Raw genomic sequence first — 24,651 nt, 5'->3', positions numbered from 1 at the left:
GGGGCTCTGCGAGCGGCGCGGCCCCGGAGGTTCGGTTGTCGCCGCCCGTCCTGGCGAGGAGCAGCGGCGCCGGTGTCCCGGCTGGTAGGGAGGGGCCTGCAGGGATTGCAGCTGGGGTGGCGGGAGGTGCGCCCGAGCGCGGAGGCAGTAGCCTCGGAGCGTGGGCTGCCTCGGGTCTCTCGGCAAGGGGGAGGCCTCGAAAGGAGGCTGGTGGTGCCAGGCGCCTCAGGTGTACCGCAGAGACCTCACCGGAGTGGCGGCGTGATGCATGCCGTTGATTGCTGCATAGTGGGAGCTTTGGTAACACCGCAGACCCACCTGCTGTTGCACTTAAGGGTTCTAGCGTTGCTTTTTATTTCTTTCGATTTGGAAGAACTTTATTCCTGTAAGTACTCCTGAGAGGGATGATGCGGTTAGGTCTTCGTTGAAATGTGGTGCAGGAAAGTGTCATGCAGAGCAAGATGGGAGCATTTGAAGAGATGGGGGTTGTTATTCAAGTGTTGTGATGGAACCCAATTCTGTGTAGAACCCGCAGTCGAATCAAGAGCCATGTGGTCAGCTGATGAAATCGCTGGGTTATGTTACCTGCATTACAGGATCAGACTTCCTAAGCAGGGGAAACCAGATCCAAACAGGGAATGGACTTCCCTGGCAGCTGTTGTCAAAGTGGAATCTGCAGCCCAAAGAGAGGCTCTTGATAGTCCAGGAAACTTGCAGGGTAAGAATGAGTTTTGGGGATAGGGGTGGGAGAGAAGGGAGGGGCAGACAGGGTTCTTGATGCTTTATTTATATTTCCTTTTTTAAAGATGCCTTTTAAAAAAACGTACTTCCCTTCCTATTCAATTGGTCTCCACCCAAATTCTTTACTCTTTGCCATTGTTGTTATTCACAACTTCTGTCTCGAAAGAGGTGGTTTTAGTGAAATGCTCTTCTTCCCAGACTGTAAACAAGACATGAATGTGTTGATTTGGCTGTTCAATATGTGATGAAAATCTAGGCAGGGCGTGAATTCCTAATACAAACTCCTGAAAAAACATGTTTCATTTGATAGAATCTGAGAAAGGTTTGCTCTCCTATAGCAGGTTACTGCATCCTGTGTTTGTGTGTGTTTGTCATCATCTTCTTTTTCCTTAGTGACACTTCAGTGTTATTAGGCAGATTGTATCCCGTATTTATTCTGTGCCTGAGGAATGCTATGGCAGTGTCTGTTGTGTGCTCTCTAGCATATCAAGCCTGTATTAGCATTCCTCCTGTGCGGTCGTAGACTATTCCTAGCACTAGCGCTTCTGCCTGCTGTATTCAGTTCTCGATCTGTTTCTTTTCTTTAAGGTTGCATGATCTTCCTCTCTGTACATTTCCTTCTACTCAGTGTTCTGTGTGTTGCCTTACTAGAATGACTGTATGAGAGCAATGCTTCTGGCAATAGTTAGAGGCGATAGTTTTTTCAGTTAATGTTGTTTCTCTTTCAGTAACTAAGGAAGTTGTTGCTATGGGAACTGGAACAAAATGTATTGGCCAAAACAAAATGCGAAAAACTGGTAAGTATGGTATTAAATTCAAGAACAGACTACCTATGCTACCTTCTTTCTTGCTGGTGTCATAGAATCAATGAAAATGTCCAAGGCATACTGCTCAGACTTGTTCTAGATTGAAGCCAGAAGCGTAAGGCAACCTTCCTTCATCAATGAGAGGGGGGCTTAGGCAGCCACAATGGCTGCCATGAAAGTTTGCTGCACTTGCTGCCTCAAAAGTGAATGAACTTTTTATATTTGGAAATGTGTAGTTTACGCCCGGAGTCTGCATACTCAAAGACTTATAACAAAAAGCAAAACAAAACATCAGCAAAATAATTGTGCTTTGGTTACCTGTTGCAGTGTAGTTTTGTTGGGGTCTGATGCAAGAGGTTACCACTGCTGGTACTAACCAGCAGGAAGGTGCTAATAGGATTTTTCTTTCTTACTGCATAATATTGCTAGAAAGTTTTAAGTGTTGTACAGTAAACGTATGGGATAGATACACGGCTTCTCGCAACTGCCATTTCTTACTATGTATTGTAGGAGACTTTCCTTGCTCTGTGTCCATTTTTTAATTCATGCTGTATCTGTCTCCTCTGCTAGGACAGGAAGAAGCTGTAGTAATGATGAATGCTGAAAAGTGGCTAAGGGGGCAAAGTGTTCATGTATGTGTAGGTAGACGGCTTTCTACCCTCTTTAGACTTCCGAGGAGGACTAGACTGAGATATGAGAAAGGGTTTTGCCTGTATTTGGTTTAGGCTATTTCATGTTCTCTACAGTGTCCTTCATTTTGAAATTAATAAGTGGAGCAAATGAGAAGAAACCATATTTTGTATCTTAGATTTTTGCATGTTTCTTGTGATTTGGCCATCTCAGAAGAGTTTTGATATAGACATTTTTCTGACTGATTTAGGAAAATTATGATCAAACTGTTGTACCATTTACAATCTAGATATTAAGGGTCTAAGTAGAAAATTGACTAGGAAAAAGTAACACTAGTTTGTTTTGCTGTTGTTTGTCTTCAGTGATCTCAAATTTAGAAAATATTCTCCTCTTACGATAACATTTTTAACTTGGTGGTCGGTCATGTTAATGGTTATCTGTTAGATCACTTCTAAACTTTTAAAACTGTTAAGGAGGATTTCTGTCGCTTGGCTTTTTACCACTGAAATAAAAGATGATCTACAGCTCCTGTTCCTTTACATAGCATAACAGGCAGATACTGTTCAGGAAAGCTGAAGATGTGCATACTTAGTAAATATCAGAATTATTTGCAGGAAAAATAGTTTAAATTGTAGGACATAGTTCAATAAGAATCTTTAACCAAAAGCTTAACAAGCACGTGAAATTTTCTGCTGGAATGTGTTTTGAGAATATCTTTGAAAACAAAAGTCAGGAAGATTTTGATGGATGGTAGTGTTCATTCAACTCAAAGGGTTTCCAGTATCAGAAGAGTTAGAATTTGGTATTCAAAGAAGTCTCTGACTAACTGCAGACTGAGTACTTTTATCCTTCATTTGTGTAGGCTGTTGATCTCCTTTTGTTGTGATTGGTAGTTTAAATATCTTGCAATACTCTTAAAACCAATGGGAAACCTTCAGATACTAATAAATATGGAGAACTGTCCTATGTCAAATTCCATTTGGTTTGTCTTTTTTTTTAGTAATGATTTAGTATTTGCATTTGGGTTTTGATTTAGGAGACATTCTGAATGACAGCCATGCTGAAATTGTGGCCAAGAGGAGCTTCCAGAGGTGAGGAATGAATTAAGTTTTACTCAATGCTGTAACACTGCTGTTATTGAGTGCCACCTGAGGTTGTTGTGATAAAAATCGTTTTGACCTATTGCTGAAGTAGCCAAATTTTGTAGCTTCACATATGAGAATGTAGTGAAAGACTCCATTACTTCTGTGCGGGCAACGTTCTTTTTCCTGTTGTCAGTAGGATCTCAGCCTAATTTTTATACTTCTAGGTAGTGTTAAGGCCTTTTCACAAAAGCTTGCTTCTTCCTTTTTCTTCCGGAGCCTCTGTATGAAGAATTAGGATCTGATTTCATGTGACATCAATACAGATCCAGATACTATTATTCAAGGATAGAATTTTTACTCTTTCCCACGTGCCAGTGCTCTTGTTTACATGGGATAAACTGGTTCAGGGAGCGTAGCCAGGGGAACAGTAATTCTGCAGAACTGAGTACGTTTCTTGCAATTCCATGTCACTAAATTGAGTCTTGTAGAATAAGATGAATTGCAGAGTTGATAAAAACACACACAGTGGGAGGAGAGGACCTTATCTATACAGTTTGAGATGGTTGATGTTAACTCCAGTGAACCCAACTCTTTGAGGTCTATTATTAAAGTTCCAATGATGAGTTTGCATTTATTATGTTGGATGCCATCTCTCTGTAGAAGTGTAACTGATTGGCTCCTGACAGACTCCCATCAGGAAAGAACAGACACTTAGAGGGCATTTAAGTTTTGTTTTTTTTCCCGTGCATCAAAAAGGAAGTCAGTGTTTCATGAAAACTTTCTGCCTAACAGGTATCTTCTCCATCAGTTGCACCTTGCAGCTTCCCATCAGCAATGTATCTTTAGTCCGGGAACTGAAACTGGGAAATGGAAACTCAAACCAAATATCATATTTATTTTCTTCTGCAGTCATACCCCATGTGAGTATGCTGGAGTGAACCAAGTACACTTACAGAATCTTTTCTGCCCCATGTCTGTCTTTCGGCTCTCTTTGGTCTGGATTGAGAGTGAGGCGGTAATTCATGTTTACTTATACGTGCCCAAAGATGTATTTGACTCCACAGATAGATTTGGCGTTTTATCTCACTGGATGTGATTCAGGAGAACTGAGTAAGTCTGATGTACTGTTCATTATATAGTGGAATGCTTCACTTTAAAGAGTAGCTATTATTTTTCTTTCCAGAAAATAACATCAGAGGTCCTGTCTTTTTGCCTAGTTGCTTTGCTTCAAACATCATCTCCTTGGATTAAAATTTTAATAACAACTACTGACATTTATCACCATCCCTAAAAACAACCAAATTTAAGATACCCCACACCTGCCCAACAACCACCCCCAACATCATGAAGCAAACAAAGAAAAAAAAACCGCAAATGAACACCAAACAACCCCCCAACCAACAAGCAAACAAAAATCCCAAAACCATGCAAAGAGAAAAACGAGGGTGAAGAGCCAACACTGACTCATACAAAGCCCCCCAACAAACCAAAACCATGCTCCTGAAAAACAGGAAAAAAAGCCTCATTCATGAAACATCACTAGATCCCCAACACAAAACTTCTTTGGGAATGTAATGAAACTTCTGTCATGGAAAACATTCTTCGTGTGTTTAAAAAAACCAGCACCATCAAGATGAAGATCTATTGACAGAACGAAGGAATGCGGCCTCATGGTCTACCAACATATCAGGCATCTTGATGTTACCATGCTCTCACACTGGTGTGTTCTTCAGCTGTTAGTCTGTTACGGAGCAAAGGAGTTTTAAGAACTCTCAAAGTATGCTTCATCAGTACTTCAGAGTGAGTTAATTACGCATACATTTTCATTATTTTGAGTGCATTACTGGAATATGCAATATTATTTTTCTTCATTAGTGCATTTGAGAATAGAAATTATGTCTCCAAATTTATTAGTGAGAATAATTTCATTGCCTTCTTTCTCTCACATTGTGAGAAATTTCTCATGGAAATCAGCAGGCCTGTCAGGTTTGCTTAGCTTTGAACTGAGTTTCAGAATTTTGGTTTTGAGCTTGTTTCAGTGATACAGATTAAAGTTTCATCCTTACTTGACAGATTATTCTTTCATTAATCTTTTGAGGTTCATATTGTTTGGTTAGATCAGGCTGGTTTTCCTGTGAGTCTTCTGCACTTGTAGTCTGTCAAATGCCTTTATTGCCTTTTACTTTATAGGTTGTAAATTTTGCTCTCTTGATTATCTCTTACATAGAATGCGGAACTTGAAATGAAGCATATATTGGCTCAAATTTCAGTGAGATTTGATTTAGCTTGGCACAGGACAATGTTTCAAAAATGTGTTCTCATAGTTAAGTTTTCCTGGTGCAGATTTGTAAAAAGCTCCTAGTAGTTGCAGTATTACTGGTATGATGTATTCCAGTCGCAAGATGGGTTTTTGGCCACTTTTATGTTATTTCTTTTGTTCTAGGTGGAGATGCTTCTATTTTTCCAATCAGTGAACCAGAGAACCAACTTCCTAAGACACTGACTGAAGGTCATGCAGCTGGACAATCAGCAGAATGTAGAAGTAACCATAATCACTTATGTCCAGAAGATAAAAGAAAATCAGAGAACGTGGCAAGGAATCGTATAATCAAGAGAATGAAAACTGATGATGGTGGTTATTTTTCCGTAATCACTGAAGACCTGGCTGTTCAGCATGAATCTGTGAAACGAGAGGACAACGCAAATCAGAAGAGCTCTGCATGTTCTGCAGAGATGGAAAGAGCTAATAAGGAGACTGGCTTAGTGAAACCGAAGGTAGTAGATGTTCATAGAACTGGAGCAAAATGTGTACCTGGAGAGCTGGATGATGCCCGAATACCTGGGCTGGGATACCACCGTGTGGGATTATTACGAGTGAAGCCAGGTCGAGGAGACAGAACATGCTCTATGTCCTGCAGTGATAAACTGGCTCGCTGGAATGTGTTGGGGTGTCAAGGAGCTCTTCTGATGCATTTTCTGCAGCATCCAGTGTATCTGTCAGCAGTTATAGTGGGGAAGTGTCCATATAGCCAAGAAGCTATGCGGAGAGCAGTTATTGAAAGGTAAGTGCTCTCCTCAGATGGTGCATATGGAGACAGGGAGCTTTGGAAGACAACGTGTGTCATACAAATATTAGAACTTTAGTAAGCTTTCGATAATATGTCTTGTAAAATCCTGATAGAGGATCTGTTAAAGTGTGATCTGGATGAGCAGGCATGTGGATTGAAAACCGTCTGAATGACTGGACCCAGAAGGTAGTGATCATTGGGTTAAGTGTAGTTAAAGATGTAAGTAGCCATGTACCCCAGGGATCAATACTAGGTCCAAACTTACTTAATATCTTCATTAATCAGTCATTTGGATGATGGTGCAGACTCTATGCCCAGACAGTTTGCTGAAGACTCAGTACTAAGGAGTGGCTGATAGACCAGGGCATTGTGCTGCTGTCCACAGCAACCTCAGTAGGCTGGAGAAAAGTGGGAACTTCGTGAAGTTCAGCGAGGGGAAGTAAAAACCCGCACCTGTGAAAGAAACAGTCCCATGCACCAGTATAGGCTGAGGGCTGCCCAGTTGGAAAGCAGCTTCACAGAAAAGGACTAGGGGTTCCTGCTAGATGTGAAGTTGAAAATGAGCCAGTAGTGTGCTCTAGCAACAAAGAAGGCTAATGGTGTCGTGGGCCACTTTAGGTAGAGTATCAGAGCAGGTCCAGGGAGATGATCCTTCCCCTTCAAATGTGGTGAGGCGACATTTGAAAGGCTGTGTCTAGTTCTGGGCCTCTCAGTACAAGAGAAATGTGGACATACTGGAGAGAGGCCAGCAGAGGGCCTCGAAGCTGCATAACGGATTTTTAACATCTCTCATAAAAAAAGCTGAGACTACTCAGCCTGGAGAAGAGAAGACTTGTGGGCATCCTGTCAGTTTGTATACATACGTGAAGGAGGGTGGCAGAGAAAATGGAGCCAGGCTATTTGCAGTGGTGTTGGTGATAGGACAAGAGATAATGGGCACAGACTGAAGCATTGGAGGTTCCCTTGGAACGTCAGGAAGCACTTGTTTAATTGATTTACTTTGAGGGTGATGGAGCACTGGCAGAGGTCACCCTGAGAGGTTGTGGAGTCTCCCGTCTGTGAGTTGCTTAAAAGTGATCTGGACGCTGTCCTGAGCAGGTGGCTGTAGGTTGCCTGTCTTGAGGAGGGGTGGTTGGACTAGACCTACAAGAAGTCCACTCCCACCTCAGCTGTTCTCTGATTTACTATAGTGGTTCAGGTCACATGGTATGTGACAGATTGTACTGGTCAGCTGGAAGATGACAGTTGTGTTACACTGGAGAGGCAAAGCTTATATGCATTTTCTTGGTTGTAAAAATTGTCTGCTTCTTTAATCTCAGTTACATCTAAGAGCTAATCTTTTTCCTTGCTGTGAGTAGTGGAGCTCTCATAACATAAGTGTCACCTCGGGGAGATCTATGTGAGAGATGAACTGCAAAATGAGGAAGGTTATCTATTGTGCACTGGCCTTCTTTCTACTCAGAGTCTTCGGTTGATGAAAACTATCCCAGCAACAAGGGTAGGAAGTGAATATTTTTCTTACTTGGGAGGCTAAATCAGTAGAGTAGAGCAGTAGAGAATGGTAAATGGATTTGGGCAGAGTGAAGGAAAGGGAGTAAGAAAAACAACAGGGAGCTGAACCATTATTTTTTAAGTGGTAGTTACTAGACCAGTTCATATGAAAGGTCTGACTTTGTTTAGTAACTCTTTTTCTCTACACCCCTTCATCCTTCTAGAATGACTATAAAAGTGGCCATAAGTCTGTTAATGGAGAAATTCTAGTGACATACCCGGTGGTGCTTTCTGAATAATCCTTTCCTCATTCTGTGACACATAACAAGAATTTGCCTAGCCTTGTTAGTCCTAGTGCAGTCAGGCACTTTTTCGGACTATTGAATCTGACAGTATGAATCTCAGTCTTAATTCCTGCTCTGTGTAAATATTGTAGTGATTAAACACATGTTGTTTTTTCCTTATATGATCCTAATGTCATTCAGTATGCAACCATAATTTAAGGTAACAGGATTACACATGGAACTGTAGGTGTACTTTGAGTGTTTTTAGGCTTTATAAACCTTATAAAGATAAGATAATAAACCTTTAGCCTCATAAAGCAATTCCCAATGTAATGCAGTTGACCATGTAAGTACCTTATGATTTTTATTAACCTTTGTGATTGCAGAAGTATATTGCAGTTTTTGCCCTGCATACTTAATTGATTATAATAGCTTTTAACTAGATCTTTTTAAAAGCCAATTTATATATTTTTTAGGATGGACAGGGTCCTAATAAACTAATGTGACTTAGGGATTTTTTTTTAATAAATAGTTTTCTGAAGGGAAAAATGCCTCCAAAACTCCTTTTCTCACCTGTATAACTCCTGTTCAATTCAGTTGTAATGTAAAAGAAATGTATTTTAGATAATGAAGAGAAATGGTGCAAAATGGTCTTGTTTGGGAAGAGCATACTGGAAATCACTTGCATTTTTCTGTGTTTACTGTAGGTGTCAGCACATCTCATCTTTACCGGATGGTTTTCTCACTCAGGAGGTTAAGCTGCTGCAATCAGATCTTCAATTTGAACATAGCCGACAGGCAATTCAGGAAGTTCAAAGTAACAGGAAAACAAAACTTGTTCCTTGTAGTGCAGGTGAGTTAATATGGGCTAGTTGTGTAACTGTGTGCAAAAGTCCAAATAGAAATGAGATGGGTCTAGTTGTTTGGAATGGAACATCATTCCTTGCCAGTATGCTAGTGGCAAAGTACAAAAAGCAAGAAATTATTTTCAGGTCATGATTTAATTGTTAATAATATTTGTCTCAGCCTCTAGTTTCCAGTAGGTACTTTTCAGGCTGAATAAACACTTGGTTGATGTGATTAAGAGTTTGTAATTAAACACAGACAGAAAATAACCGGGGGAAACAAAAGTTGAGTACAAGAAGAAAACAAGAGACTTCTTGTTTCAGTTAGTTTTGCATTCTCTTTGGTAATGAACAAAAGACTTGCCATGCTGAGTTATGTTTGTAATTGCTCCAAAAATCTGTGAATGAAGAAAGAATACAGAGTAGTGTAGTGTAAAAGTTTATTGATAGATATTTTACGCATGGCAATTTTTTGCCATGGTGATGAATGAATGCTTAAATCTCAATGTGGTTTTGCAACATGGTCTCATTTGGGAAAAAAAAAACGGAACTGCCACTCTATGTGCATGGCTAAGCAGTTTCTTTAACTTGGACATGCCTGCCTTCTGCTTCTGCTCAGACTTTTCTGTCTGAGTCAGAACTGGAAGTTTTCTAGTACAATAGAGCCAATGATAAAATAGAATGGAGACAAAGAGTTCCTTAATGGAATTTACATTCATTAAGTTGGACTTATTTGTAAGTGTCAGGAAGGAAAATACTTAATTTTGTGAGATAGGAAACAAATTTCATCATTGAAAAGTAGTGCCAGTTGAGTTACCAAAAAAGGCCTGAAAGCAGCTGTGACTAAATTCAGTGTATGTCTTTCTTGCTGTACATTTCTCAGGTCATTCTGTTAAATAAAGATAAACGATGCCTTAGCACGCTTTTTTTATGCCAGGTGGTTTCTTTTCTTGGAGAAGTAAAAATCAGAATAAGCTCTAAATTTAGGGCTGTTACACAGAGTACTGAAAGATGCTTGATAGGAACATTTCAGCTGTTATTTTAAGAAAGTATATTTTCTGTTTAGTGCTTTGAAGTTTGAGATAATGATGAAAAAGTGAAAGAATGGAAAATGTTTTAATTTTTAAGTACTTTGTTTCTGACAAGCAGAAACAAAGTTATCCTCTAACCAGGTGATTTTTTAGATATTTCACATGTGGAGGATTTAATACCAGTCATATGTATCTAATGTTATTTCATGTTACACAGGACTGTAATTTAGTAGAGTGGTACAGCATTGTACTTGAATCACTGTGTAAGTACAATTGGCAGCATACAGCTGAATTGTAATACAAGAGTGAGTAACATAAGCAGTCTTTGAGCATCTTGAGTAACAAGAGGGTCTTAGGAGTGAGTGCATGTGCAACTATTTTGCCTGTTAGGAACACAGAGAGGAGGGAGAATTTAGGAAACGGAAACTATCTCATGGTAGTAGAAGTTGAAGAATCTGCTGTTATGCTATGGAGGGACAGATTGGACATGTCAGTTTCTATTGATATGCTACTGATGCTTTGCTCATTACTTAGAAATTGTAGTGTATTGTATGCAAAGTTTCAGTGTTAAGTTTACAGTCTGAGAAGATTACAAGGTTCTCAGACTTAGGGTAGAGTTTAAGGCTGTTGGCACTTGCTATCTCTTTCAACAAATTACTTTTATTTGACTACTACCTAATAATGTTTTTCAAATAAAGTCTTCAAATACTTGGTGTATGTCAGTTATCAAATATGAAACTACTTGGAGTACACAACAAAATAATAGCAGACAAATTAAGAAGGAAAACAGAGTGACTGGTGCAGGTAGTTTAGGGCAGTACTTCACAGCCTGATGTGAAAATAAGCCATCTAACTTTGAAATTTCTTCATGCATTGTCTGGACAGGATGCGCAAAAGAAAGTAGAATTCCCTCTAAGAAATGGAGAATTACAAAGCTGAAGGCCAGATACTTAGAGGCATGGATTGTTAAATGATCTAACTAAGATGAAAGCTCTCTGTGTGTGTGTGTGTGTGTGTGTGTGTATTTTCGTTTTGTTAAAGTAAACATTCTTTTACATACTGGAATTCTGGCCCTAGAAAACCATGGTCCTCTTTCTAGTTTGAATTATTTTGGGAAGCAGCACATGCACAAATAGAATGAAAGGAACTGTTAGGTTTTGCTTTTGTGACAAGAGCGTCTCCCTTGTTCATAACAATGTCTTCTACAGCTATCAGTTGGAGTGCAGTCCCTGAACAGCCTCTGGATGTCACCTCAGACGGCTTCCGCCAGGGAACAACAAAGAAGGGGATTGGGAGCCATCAGAGCAGGTGTGAGAGTGTTGTGATATCTAGACATGTTTCATTTGTTAGCTTACATGCTTTTTTCAGCTTATGTGGTGTTGTCAGAGCAGGAGGAAATCTAGAGAGTGGTGAAGAAGGAGGAAGGTAGAGAGCGGGGAAAAGGAAGAGTCACTGTGTAAGGGAGAAAGGGCAGTTGAAATAACATGCGAATTAACAAGTTTATCTTCTTTATCCCTGTTGAGAACTTCGTAGATAATGGTGATGAGGAACTGTGATCAGTTTTTATTAAAAGGATGTTTACTGTTGAAGGAAACAGAATTTTTGCTTTCTGGTTTTGACTGTGATGGAAATGTGTCTATTGCATTTTCTCTTTCTAGAGGTTTCTTTTGCTTGAATAGTCAAGCCAGCTGTCCTCCAATTAATGTCCATCCTTTTAATGATGTATGATCATTAAAAGTGTAGCTTTGAAACATGACTTTCTGCCTTAAAATTTGAAAATGTGTTGAAATGACGGCAGCACACTCCTAACATGAACATGTCACCTTTCCAACCGTCATCTTGGTGCTTGGTTCAGCCAACTTGTCACTTGGCTCTTTAAGAAATCCTCTATCAACAATCATAGTTTAAAGAAATAGTTACTTATTTTTTCTTGACGTTGAGACAAATTACTTATAGGCAACTGCAGACAAATTTCTCCAACCCTATAGTATCTTCATTTTAGGTGAAGTGGCCAAAATTATCATTGTTCTGTGGAAATTCAGCTGAAGGATTTGTGTCCATGATTTAGTTGTTGGCTGATTATACTACCAAATTATCAATGATCATATTGTTCATGTTTTCCACGCTTTTTGGAAGGATGATGACGATCCTGACAAGGGGTGAATAGCATAGTAAATACAGCTCAGACAATTCTTGTGGAGAATTTATTCATTTGCCTGCAAGTTACACATTCTGAGCTTCTTAAAGTTAGGCCTGATTTGACGGACGTTTATCCCGGTATATCCTAGTATTTCCAAATTTTCAGTGGAAAGAAGAGGACCAAGAACTTTGTGGTTGGTGACCAGTATTGGTGTCTGGGGTATTGCTAACATAGGTGACCTAGGTGACTTAGTGCATCTTTTAAGACAAGCTCCATGTGCACTGTAGAATATTTATTTTCGATATGTGATATGTAAGTATTCCAGAAGACATGTGAAAGATCAAACAAACCAGCTAACTCCTTTTTCTCAGTAGGATTAAATTTGTAATAGAGCATTTGTGCATCAGCTCTTAAAACTTGAGAGCCATCTCCTAGCTGACAATTAGCACAAAAGTGTAAGAACTCAATTATTGTTGAAAGATACTCTTCTCAACATGTGCTTGAAGTTCACTAATACTTTCAAAAGTTATTAGAGCCTACAAGACTGTGTGATTACAAACATCTCGTTTCCACAGGAAAACAGAATAAAAAACAATGTCAAGTAAACTATTTACGCTTTTGAGGTAAACAGTCACAAAAGGAAATTTTATAATGAAAATAAGGAATTTACAGCCTTATTGGGACTGGTGGTGCTTAATAATAAACAAGGCTTGTATTTCAACATTCTTTTTCCTCTCAGGGAATCTCAGGGTGATTGCTGGGAAGTGTTGTTTGAGGGTTTTTTTCCCCCTTTCAATATGCTAGATAACATTAAATACCAAGGACGGTACGGCTGACTGACTAAAAGGAATTTGTAGGTAAATGTGTGGTATGTGCTTTTGTTAATGCTTAATTAACTAAACCACCAAAAACTACAAGATGAAATTTTGACAGATTAAATTGAATATTAAATTTTAGAGCATCTTTGCATGCTGTCATCACCAGTGCGGTTCAGCAAGGCTCTGTTTTAAGACTAGTGCTTTTCAGTGTCCTCATAAATGACTTGGATGCAGTGCACTAAGTTTGCCAGTGATGCTAAATTGGGAGAAGCTGTTGACTCTCTTGAAAGAAGACAGGCCCTGCAGAAAGACCTTGACAAGTAACAGGGTTGGGCAATCACCGACCATATGAAGTTTAACAAAGACAAATGCTAGTTTCTGCAAATGGTGCAGGGTAACATGCATCTATGGACAGACTGGGGAATGAGAGGCTGGAATGCAGGGCTATGGAAGGGGACCCTAGGGGTCCTGATAATGGCAAGTTGGATGTGAGTCAGCAGTGCCCTGGCAACCAGGAGGGCTACACTCATCCTGGGGGGCATCAGGTCCAGCACTGATGGCTAAGTGAAGGAGCTCTGCGCTGCTCTGGTGCGGCTTTACCTCCTGCGGGCAGTTTTGGGTACAGGAGTATAAGAAGATAAAGCTCTAAGCGTCTAAAGCGGGGGGCCATCAGGATGATGAAGGGTCTGGAGGGGAAGCCCTACAAGGAGCAGCTGAGGTCACTTGATTTGTTCAGCCTGGAGAAGGGCAATCTGAGGGCAGGCCTCACAGCAGGCTACAATTTCCTCGTGGGGTGACACAGAGGTGCAGGCACTGTTCTCTGCTCGCTGGTGACTTGTGGCAGGGCCCGAGGAATGGCTGGAGCTCTGTCAGGGGAGGTTTAGGCTGAATATTAGGAAAAGGTTCTTCACCCAGAGGGTTGTCGGGTGCTGGAACAGGCTCCCCAGGGCAGTGGTCACAGTGGTCCAAGTTCAAGGGCCATTTGGACAATCCTCTCAGGCACATGCTGGGATTATTGGGGTTTTCCTGAGCCAGGAGTGGGACTTGATGATTGTTGTGGAGATTCTACGATACTATGCCATTTTTGATGTTCTTAAAACACATGCCAGCAACATAGGAAGATTTTTTTTTAATTGATTTTGTTTTCAGTGCTTGTGGAGGATCAGCTTGCATTTGTTGGAGAACTGAATCTGTCATTATTAAGACAAATATGCAAAGATAATTAAATAGAGAAAACAGCTGGGCCATTCAAAACAAAACTATACTTTATAAACAGTGATTGGATTATGGTTGCCATCTCTTTGGGGAAGTAGAAGGGCTCAAAGCTGATGGATGTATATTGTATCTTCTAAAGATCTTTAAAACTTTGTTGTACTTTATTTTTTGATGAGCCTCTTTGTATTTAACTGCCCTGCAGCTGTTGCTGAACGTGTCCTCATCACCATTGTGAAAATATCAGCATTGTTCCAGATATTTTTGCTCCTTCTTTTATTTGTTTTGAATAATACAAAATTTAACAGTTTGAAAAAGCCTTTGGAGTTGTGTGCTTGTTTGATCTGTTCTGGGGCTAGTCCTTCTGGCTAAACCTTACTGCAGCTGTGAACTGATGACAGTGCAGTTTCACGCAGATAACAATGTGATATTAAAGTGTTCATTCTGCAAAGTGGCAAGTGCTGGCTGGGAGAATAGGGTAATGCAGCTTTTTGTCAATACAGCATTTAAAACTAAGGGAAAAGGCATGCGGGCAGCTTAGATGGGTAGAAAAAGTTAAATGATAGAAAAGTTTTTACATGCTCTGATAAATGAACATAATGCTTTCTATCAAAAATGTTTAGCTGGGATATTCTGCTGTAAGGTGGAGTGAATTTATTATTTATTTTTTCCATCAGAATTCCTAATTTTAATTTTTTTTTTATATCAGATCCAAAATCTGTAAAGTGGAACTCTTCCATAAATTCCAAAAGCTGGTGACAAGTATTTCACAAGAGGACCTACCAGACACTCTACGGTAAAGACATTATCATTGCTTTTAGAAGTACGAATTTATATTAATGAAACTGAAGAATACTGTACTGTACTGATACAGTATCTGCTTATGAATCTCATTTTAGATAAGTTGATTGTTAAAGTTTGATACTTGAAAAGTGTGGAAAGAGATGCAAGATGAGGAGGTGGTATCTTTTTTGGAAACACGAGCTATTGGATGGTATTCAAATCCTACATCCCAAAATTGCCATGGAGTTATTGATATCTAGTTGGTAATTACTATTCAGTAATTACTATTCAGAATTACTATTCAGTAATTCTGTCAAATTTCACTTCTTTGATTCACAAGACTCAAGAGTTTGAGTAAAAAAAAACCTTTATTATTATTTTTTTTTTAAGGTTTGGGTAAAATCAGTTTTCATCTTAGTGTATGGTGGAATAAGAGCTAGTAAAGTGAGATAGTGCTCTTTCAGCATTTTTCTCTCATATGGTTGGTAAGGATAGATAGGGCTCTTTCTGCAGTGCATATGTTGCATAAGCAGAGACCTTCTGGGAAGAAAATAAAGCACCTTTTGTCTGAGGATGCCAAAATTTGAATTTACCTTTGCATTATTAAGAACAAATTTGGTTTATCAGACTGAAGTTAGTTACTTCCAGTAATCATACAGTATGGCATAGCATTAGGTGCATTATGTATTTGGTGGTATACTATAAAGTAAAGCATAGTTTCACATGTACAGAAACTTAGTTCTCTTTGTTTTAGAGACTCTGGGAGATGTAGAGGGTTCCAAATCCATTGCCATGGAAGGTTTGTTTTATTTTAGACTTACTTCCAGATATAATTTCACCAGCTTTAGGATGCAGTTATCCCAACTCTTGAGCCAGTTTAACTGCTTGTAGCTGCTGATGAGGTTGTCCCACAGCAGTTCAATGCTGCTACTGGCTGTTGATTCCTGTTTTCTCCATTGTGTCAGTAGCACTTCTCCAGTCTCATGATGAGCCCGTTCAACTAGGTAATATGGCTGAAAACAATTTCCTTGTCTTCTGTGTTTTCTCTTGGACTAATGAACTTAATGGAAATCTGAAACAGATAAAACCCATGCCAAGGAAGTAGGAGGCATATGTAACTGAAAGTAGGGGAGATCGGCATTTCAGCCCTTCGTGGTACTAAGACAGTAGATGCAACAAACTTAGCCAAAGTGCACCCTGGATCTTTAATTAATGGGTCTTGCTTGCTTTTGAGTTTTGTTGAATTAAAGATTGCAGTTACCTTCTGTTTCGTTGGAAGTGTCTTGTAACTGTTTCAAAGTTTCAATGTCAATATGGACCATGCTATTGCTGAGATGCTTTCATCTGATTCTCTAAGTCGAGATACTTTGTCCTTTAATCAGTTTGAAATATAAAATTTTTAGCCTCTTTTGGGTGGGAGTTTGTTCTCACTTGTTTAGCCATCATAATTACATCAAAACTAACTGTGATCTTGTGCATTGTTGGATAGGTGACTCATTATGCTGATCACATGCTGCTTACATAAAGTCACTTCACCTCAGGGCTTTTCTAGACCACTGGCCTTGATGTTTTCTTTGACTTTTTTGTCCTCTATTTTTTGTCTGTCTGGGCTTCTCCTGACAAAGTCCAGGTGATTCACAGATGTGACATTGTTTTTTCACTGCACAAACTATTTATACAGAGGAGGTACTAGCTCACCAGTCAGCTTGTGCAGCTGGTTGCCTTGGAGGTCTTTTGTTTTTCCTCCTCTTCACTTAAAAAGCAAAATTAAAAAGTGTCTTTGTGTTGCTGTTTCCTTCATCTTCCCTTTTTATTCCTTACATGGTATTCTGATGTTTTGATTTTTCTTTCCCCCTTGGAGTCTAAGTGAACTTCAGATAAGAAATCCTACACTCCCAAATTGTTTCCTTAAACTTCTGTGTATTTAAATGTTACCAGTTTTGTATTTTCTTCACATTCAAATGTATCTTGTTATCTCTTCCCACAAATGATTGACTCTAAGGCTGTGCTATCACGCAGTTTCCTTTTTCCACTTTGACCCTAAGTTCCTTCCCTGACTCTTCTAGTCCAGTTCTCTTGCCTCCCATCTTTCCTGAACCATCAAGGAATGCTCATTCTGTAATACTTTCAAATTTGCTGAACAGCTTGTTTTGTAGTTGTAGGGTACATTAGGACAAGGGTTGTTCTTCGTGTAATGCTGCCTTCATTTTCTGTTGTCCACTGTCAGACTTGGGAACTGGAAATTTAAAGCTTTACATGGAACTGATGTTCTTTTGGTTTTGTTTTTGGTTTTGTTGTTTTGGGTTTTTTAAAATTTGTTTGGTTTTTTTTTGTTGTTTGTTGGTTTGGTTTGGTTTTGGTTTGTTTTGTTGGTGTGTGTGTATCTAAATCTGCTTTTCCTGCTTTTTTGTGACTTTCTTATTCATTCTTCACACAGAGGATCTGTGTGGTGCTGTTAAATTAGAACAGGTAGACAGCCTACTGGGGCCAGAACTTTGCTGGTTCTTCTAAAAGGCAAATTTAGGTATTTATAGTAGTATCACTTATCTAAGATGTTAAGCATGACATTTCATCAATTTGGGTTTTTTCAGGATTTAGTTTATTTGCTTTCAGATGAGACTGAGAAGGAGGTGGTGTTTGGCTAGTATGAGCTACTTCACCAAGAACCAGATAGTACTGTATAGTGCTGTCCCACCTTCTTTCTTCCTTTGCAATAATTCTTACGATCTGTCTTCTGTGCCTTACTTAAATTCTCACTCCTCTTGCTAGGTAGACTAATGTGGTTTATTTATTGCCTGTTACCGCTACCTATCATACCTAATTTTCTTCTGTTGATTCCCTCTCACGTTATCATTTCAAAATTACTGGTCCATCTTTTTCTTTTCTCTTCTCTTCTCTTCTCTTCTCTTCTCTTCTCTTCTCTTCTCTTCTCTTCTCTTCTCTTCTCTTCTCTTCTCTTCTCTTCTCTTCTCTTATCTTTTCTTATCTTTTCTTATCTTTTCTTATCTTTTCACGTTTTCCATGCTCACTGTCAAGGGAATGGTGACACACCATTGGACAGTGTTGTATTATTGCTAATCTGAATTGTTGCATAAAATCCTCTGCAGTATTGTTTGCAGATCACTTGATGGTAATGTGGCAGAGGAGATTATTTACATTACTGGGATTTTTTTCCCCGTGCTGTTAGGAAAAACAACCATGCCTTAGTGACCACCTGGGGAAGTGAAAAACCTTTTATTGTCATACAGTGGCATCCACCGTAGAGAGTCTCCAGGCATTGCTGTTTGTACAAGGTGTGGCTGGCTGTATGGCCCTTTGTTTGAATCTAAGGGAGACTTTGTAAAATAAACCTGCCCTGACTTTCTTCCTGGGCTTATTAAATGAATGACTAATCCTCTTTTCTCTTAAATTGTAGTCAGGAGCCATCACAATTTAGATTGTACTATTATTCTTCCTTTCTGCTCAGTTCACAATATGGAAGATTCCAGTTCCACATCCAGTACAGATAATTGGGCTCCGTGACCATTCCACTGGCCAGGTGGGGGAGAGTTCTAGAGGGGCCCTTACACGGCACTTTTGAGAGCATCTCACAGGTTAGTTTCACAGAGTATGAGTAATGTGAAAGAGGTGGAGAAAGCAAAATGGATTGGCTGTGATGAGAGTGCAGGGCAGGTTTTTTAATAGAGAATATATCTCCCGGCATAGACAGGTTCTCCACTCTTGCACCTTTCTGAACACAACGTTTGAAGGATATGGCTTGCTTTGCATATCACGGTATTTTAGAGATAAATTCATGGCAGAATGCTGAGTGCCTCAGACACAGCTTCTGATGGTCGACTGTTATGGTAGAGCTGTGGGTTTTTTTGGGGGGTGATCATAATTGCCTTTGAGCTTAAAAGTCTGTTTTAGAAGTTAGTGTAGTAGTTCTCAGACCTTACAGATTAGGATTCCTGTAGCAGTTTGGCTCTTTCTCTTTCTTGGTGAAGGTCATGTTGCCTATGATCTTCCCTTCATATTGGGTTTAATGTATAAGCATTGCCTGTCACATGTGGCTGACAGATGTTTTGGCAAAGGAAGATGAAAGAGGTTGGGAATGGAATGCAAGGAAAGGAAAAAAAATCTTGATGAAATTATCTTACAGGCACTTGTTTCCAGATACTCTACACCTGAATTTCCCTGTTTTGAAAGTCATTGGTGTAATGTACTCAGCAGAGTGACCAATTGTTCTGCTGAGATTGTGGGGTATGGTTGCTACTTGAGGAAGGGGAACACCACCAAAACTGACATATCTCTTTTGCTTTAGGGAAAGAAAAGAGAGTATTTTCTCCCTTGTCTCATTCTTCCCTGTTAGTTTTTTGTTGGAAAAGAAAAACTGTCTCCAGTTCATTCTGTTCTTTTCCCTTCCAGACTGTTTTCTAGCATGCTGAGGCTACTTCCACCCAACTCAAAGCACCCTACCTTTCCAGCTTTGCTTCAGTGGTTTTTGCTGTCATGGAAGTTTTCTGTGGTCACACAGTCAAACACAAACATTTCTAGTGCTAGAAGAGTTGTTTTGCTTCCTTTTGTAAGATTGATGATGATGTCTAGCTTTAAAGCCTGGGCGTCTCCAAGTCTCCCTAGAAGAGAATTTCACTAAGTTGTATGGAAGAGTTCATAGGAGATTGTCAGGTCTTAGATATTTGATTTCTTTTTTCATTTTGTGACCTCATATTCAGTAGGATCATAGAATTGTTTTCATTTTTGTGCATTTTCTGTCAGGATGAAGACGCTAAAAACCTACTGGGACTACAAGGAAGCTGCATTAAATTATCAAGAAGCCTGGAGAGTGCTGCGTAGCCAAGCTCTGCTGGGTTGGGTCAAGAATGCCAAGGAATACCTGCACTTCACATGAGAATCCATGTGACTATGTGAATCCAGGAATAAGCTCTGGTCCACAGCAGATGCCTCTGCAGGTCAAGGGCCAGAAGAAGACACCCTCTAGTTTATGTGCTGTAAAGAGACAGGAGTGAAAAGGAAAGTGATTTAGAGAATACTTTTAATTTTTACTGAGTTGAAGCCCTCTTTTTATTGAAATATAGAAAAGGATCATTGCTGACTTAAAATTCTGAGCTGCATGAAACAATATGCCTCCAAAAGAAAGGAAGCAGTGCTGTGCTATCCTAGTATCTGAGGGTATGGCCTATCAGCCACGGTCATTTCAGTGAAAGAAATGTCAACTGAAATTCAAGCATTACTATGGAAAATTTTCATGCCACTTTTTTCCTTCCACTTCTCATAATCTTGTCGTTGTTTTTCTGTTGCTGGGACAACCCTCATGCATAATAAGTAATACTTTCATAACTCTGAGCTCTTCTTGTCTGGTGCCTGGAAGAATTTTCTATATACCTCTGCCCCATTGCTTCTAACTGGAAAAACTAATTCTGTTAAAGTCTCTCTTTTTTTTGGGAATCCTTGATATATGCTGCTGTTTACTAAACATAGCCACAGATATTGCCACCGCAGAAGCAAAAGCACTGGGAAGGAGTCTGTGTCGAATAATACTACTTATGATAGTCTGCACATCTCAGTTTCAGAACTTTGCCAGATAACGTTTCAACTGCTTTGCTCTGTAGGCAGGAAAGAAAACTCCTGGATGACTTGGTTCAAATTGGCCAATCCTGTGTAATTACAGGCAAACATTTACCTACTTTTTAGTGTTCAAACACTGTCCATCTCCATGCTCCCTTGTGGGAAATGGTCAATTAAAAGCAGAAGTGCTTCAGCCATTTATGTCACTGGTCCTTGTGTTCATTAATAGCCTGGCAAAAGTGGAGATGCTTTGGGGAGTATTGAAAGTAGTCTCTGGCATGTCCCTTCTATTCTCTTGTCATTATGCTTTATTACCAACTAACATCTGCATGACAAGACAGTCAACATTGAGCAGTTGTGGGGGAAGCTATGTGTAATCCTCCTTAAACATTCTGTCCCAGTTATTGCGTTTTGTGAGCAATTTCAGGACTGTGTAACTGCTCCTGAGCACATTCCCCTTCTGTATTTTCCTCTTGTAAACCACAATTCATAAAATACTTGGACAAGGCAATGTCAGGATGAAAGAAGTGGATAATTTAGAACTTAAAAATTCCTTAGTAATTTGAATTTTTTTGGTCTTTGGTGTCCTGTACTTTTGGATTTGAAAAATGGGCACAGCAGTTCTCCAAAAAGCCTTTGTTGTCAACCTACTGAGCTACATATGGGACCAAACAGTACACATAACATTACAGTATGAGAAGTGATAGCAGCAAATCCTTGTTACTTCACACTTAGGTTGACTTGTCGAGTAAGAATAGTTTTCTTGTTGAAAAAGTAACAACTTGAATTCTGTGCTTATATGCCCATTCTCTCAAATCCGGCACTAACATGCAGAAATACCAGTTGTACTGGTGAGGGGGAAGTAATTTTCTGTGTTTGTAGAGGGATTATGCAGATAAGGGACTTGCAGCAGTTATCAGAGGATAAAAATTGGCCAGATGCCATTGCACATGGGTTACAGGGTGAACTGCTGAAAATAAATGGTAGCTGTTCCTGTAATGGAGGAAGTAGTATTCCAAGGACAGAGTTCTATAGTGCACCTAAAGAGCTATCAGTAGATTTCCAGGTTCCTGAAATTTGCCTTTGTTCTTCGCTGAAATCTTGCAGAACCTATTAACTTACCATACCTAGTTTCACATAGTTAATCAACAATGTCTGCAGTGAACCTGCTGACCAGACTGGAATGTTCCCATTTCCTATTCAGCTGCAATATTAAAATGGGTTACATAAGACTAGTTCTGTAGTCATGCATCAGTTTTCACATAAGCATTTATATGGTTTAAATTCTTATAACTCTTTTCTACAGTTTGAGCCTGGATGTTAAGATTGTTCCTGGTAAGATTTTGTGAACTGTAGACTGTTGCTGTTCTGTTACCTGTCAGGTTTAAAAGTAGTTTTTGAGGTGCTGAACACTGATGCTAACCTCATTTCTTAGATGGAGTTAAGGACATATTTAAGCCTAGAGCAAGTCAGTGAATATGCAGAGTAAAGGAAGGAGCTGAAACAGAACAGCATTTAAAAGGCTGAGGGGCTAAGCCTGTGGGATCTCAATTTCAACTGGATGGCATTTCTGTAATGGAGAATCAGTATTTAAATGTTTCATTTGTTTCATTTGAAAATGTCAGGAAATGCTGTTGGCAGTTCCATGAAACTGCTCTAAAAATCAGGAGGGAAAAGCGCAGAGATGGGAACAGTCTCTGCTTTTGTTATTGGTAGCAAACTAAACTTGGATCATTGTCAGCAGGTCTTTGGAAGAATTGCTCCTGGAAAGGAACTGTTGACATGGTCCAAGCCTGTATCGCTCCTTTGCGCTGGGATAGCTGACACCCCGAAAAGCAAAGATAGGCAAGGCACAGGGAGGACAGCAGAATGCAGAGACTGCCACAGGAGAGCAGAGTTGGCAGGGAGGGAAGCAGCAGGAATGAAGTGCCCACAGTGCATGGTTAATGAGTACAAGCAAACAATTGGCAGTGGGAGCGGCGGAGCACAGGAGGGCACCAAGATTCCCACCGTATGTGTAAAATGAGCACATCTGTATTACCCAGATAGGGCCTTGCCTGTCCCAAACTTGTTTGGAGACCAATGGCTCCTAATTGCCAATTGGACAAAGAAACGGTAATCATTGAGTGGAACGTCTTTTAACAGCATCACTATCAGAGGTGTCATTCTGTTTTCAATCCTAGTAAGAAGGCAGGGCAGACTCCCTGCTTATCTTTAAGGAAGTCAAAACCAGAGCATAGAAACAAGTGGTTTTCTCCAAGGGTAGAAGTAATCATGTTTGACCTTGAGGCTGCAGTTCCACAAGACCAGATGCTAGCATCCAACTGTCTTTGGAAAAGCAAGGTTCTGATCTTCACAGCGTGTTTCCATTGCTCACCTTAACACAGACCGGAAGGCTTACTGATATCAGTACATTGCGAGTAAACTGAAGACTATTTAAATTACTGTATTTGTAGAAAAACAAAGAGGGCTGCAGCAACAACAGGTACGTAATATATACAGCTAACATATATACATGTAGAAGCAAAATATTTTTTGAAGAAAGACCATCTAAATGGTCTAAATTTGGTCTATAATAATGTCTATAATGTAATAATGGTCTATAATAATATACTAAATATTGACTGAATACTAAACTCATCCAGTACTGGTTTAGTTATATTGGAGATGACATTTCAATTTAGCTTAAGGTAAGTGACATAAAGGTGTTGCTGTCTTCCTTTTTTGTTCAGTGCATCAGTTGAAGGGTTAACAGCAAATGAAAATCATATGGGCTCAAATGCTTAGTAGAATTTTACAGGAGCGCTTTATCTAAAGGGATGCATTTCACTTCTGCATTTCAAAAGGAAACCTCTTGATGTTTTATTGCCATTTAATATGTACCTGCCGATGAAAAGTGAAGTTACTGCTGTAGAATATTTATCTTTACATTCTCTGGAACTGTTTCCGTGTCTGGCCTCCTAAATCTAAACTAATAAATACAGAGATATTAAAGAGAGCAGTTATGTGGGGATTTTAGGGGTTCATGAAGGGTAACCCAAAAGTCACCTCAATCATAATATCTTCCATTGGTTTTAGATACATCTGTTTGCTAGCATGTAACTAACTTTAGCATTTTTAAGTGTTTCTTACTCCTCCGTTAACAGCTAAGAAAAAATATTACTTGGTAACTGTAGAAAAAAACGTATCAGCATAAAGGAAACAGAACATTTTCCAGTAATAAAACAGAACATTTTCCAGTAATAAAATAAAAAAATGACAGGTGAAACCACTTTTCTTCATTCTGAATCAAAAATTCTGTTAAGAGTAAGCATAAACATTAATCTGTGATAAGGGAGTTAGAAGTCAATTCAGGATGGAAGCACTGACAGAATGTTTCCTAAAGCAGTGGTTTACAATGCAGCGCTCTTCTGACTAATGAAAAGCTTACCGAGATCAACAGCACATTTTCAGATGCAGTAAGCACATGCATTACAGTTACTGTGTCAACCCACAGTAATAGGGTATTGTCAACCTTTCACAGGCTCCTACGTTCACATTTTTGAGTCCTTTTGCCAATACTTGTGAATGTCTGCAGAGCTAAAAACTTCTAGGCATAATGTATCTTCCTGGGGGTTTGAGTTAGTATAAGTTTGGAAAGTGGTAAATTTCCACTGTAGCTGGAAGCATTTTAAAAACTAGATTCTTAGGGACCACATAGTGTGAAAATTAATTCAAAATTTTTAACAGGAATCTAAACTGTATGTAGCATTTCCTTGCTGGCTTAAGAAGGTCAAAGTGATGCTACTTCTTCTACACAGTGTTATCTTTTAATATCAGAGTGCAAACTCCAGCACCGTGCAATTAGGTCAATTAGCTGGTTTTTCCACCCTCTCCCACACAATCCAAGGGTTTGCCTCTTTGCCTGTAAATAGAAGTAGCTGTGAGATATAGTAGCTCTGAAGCTATTTGTTTTGAAACCTACAAAGAGCTCCTTGTTTCTTCCTGGTATCAGCAGCCACACAATGAAGTTTGAGAAGCTGTACAATGTCTAGAAAGCAACAGGAGCAGCTGTGTAGCATCTAGTAAATGTGATGAGTAACTTTCTGGCCAAAATGAAGGTTAAGAAATTACAGCACTGCCTGTTTGTGACAGGAATTTTTATTGTAC

The 24,651-nt window shown here is 39.5% G+C and overlaps 1 protein-coding gene across 1 annotated transcript; it reads left to right on the top strand.

Annotated features, from left to right (window-relative positions):
• The first annotated feature begins 30 nt into the window (after positions 1-30).
• ADAT1 (adenosine deaminase tRNA specific 1) lies at positions 31-24,637 on the top strand. Its single transcript, XM_084215211.1, has 10 exons — positions 31-84; positions 527-718; positions 1,470-1,538; positions 3,214-3,268; positions 4,055-4,182; positions 5,706-6,324; positions 8,813-8,958; positions 11,190-11,289; positions 14,861-14,947; positions 19,693-24,637. The coding sequence occupies exons 2-10, from the start codon at positions 550-552 to the stop codon at positions 19,823-19,825; spliced, it is 1,506 nt and encodes a 501-aa protein (XP_084071337.1). The 5' UTR covers positions 31-84; positions 527-549; the 3' UTR covers positions 19,826-24,637.
• Positions 24,638-24,651: the final 14 nt, after the last annotated feature.

The sequence above is a fragment of the Fringilla coelebs genome (genome assembly GCF_963513975.1).
Source record: "Fringilla coelebs genome assembly, chromosome: 14".
Taxonomy (NCBI): domain Eukaryota; kingdom Metazoa; phylum Chordata; class Aves; order Passeriformes; family Fringillidae; genus Fringilla; species Fringilla coelebs.
Note: the sequence above shows the minus strand (reverse complement) of the source record. Positions and strands in the feature narration are given on the sequence as shown.

Excerpts from the sequence above, each read along its gene's own strand:
- ADAT1 (XM_084215211.1), top strand. The coding sequence starts at position 550 with ATGTGGTCAGCTGATGAAATCGCTGGGTTATGTTACCTGCATTACAGG. Across the intron at positions 4,183-5,705 it reads CTTCTGCAGTCATACCCCAT|GTGGAGATGCTTCTATTTTT; the intron begins GTGAGTATGCTG and ends CTTTTGTTCTAG. Across the intron at positions 6,325-8,812 it reads CGGAGAGCAGTTATTGAAAG|GTGTCAGCACATCTCATCTT; the intron begins GTAAGTGCTCTC and ends TGTTTACTGTAG.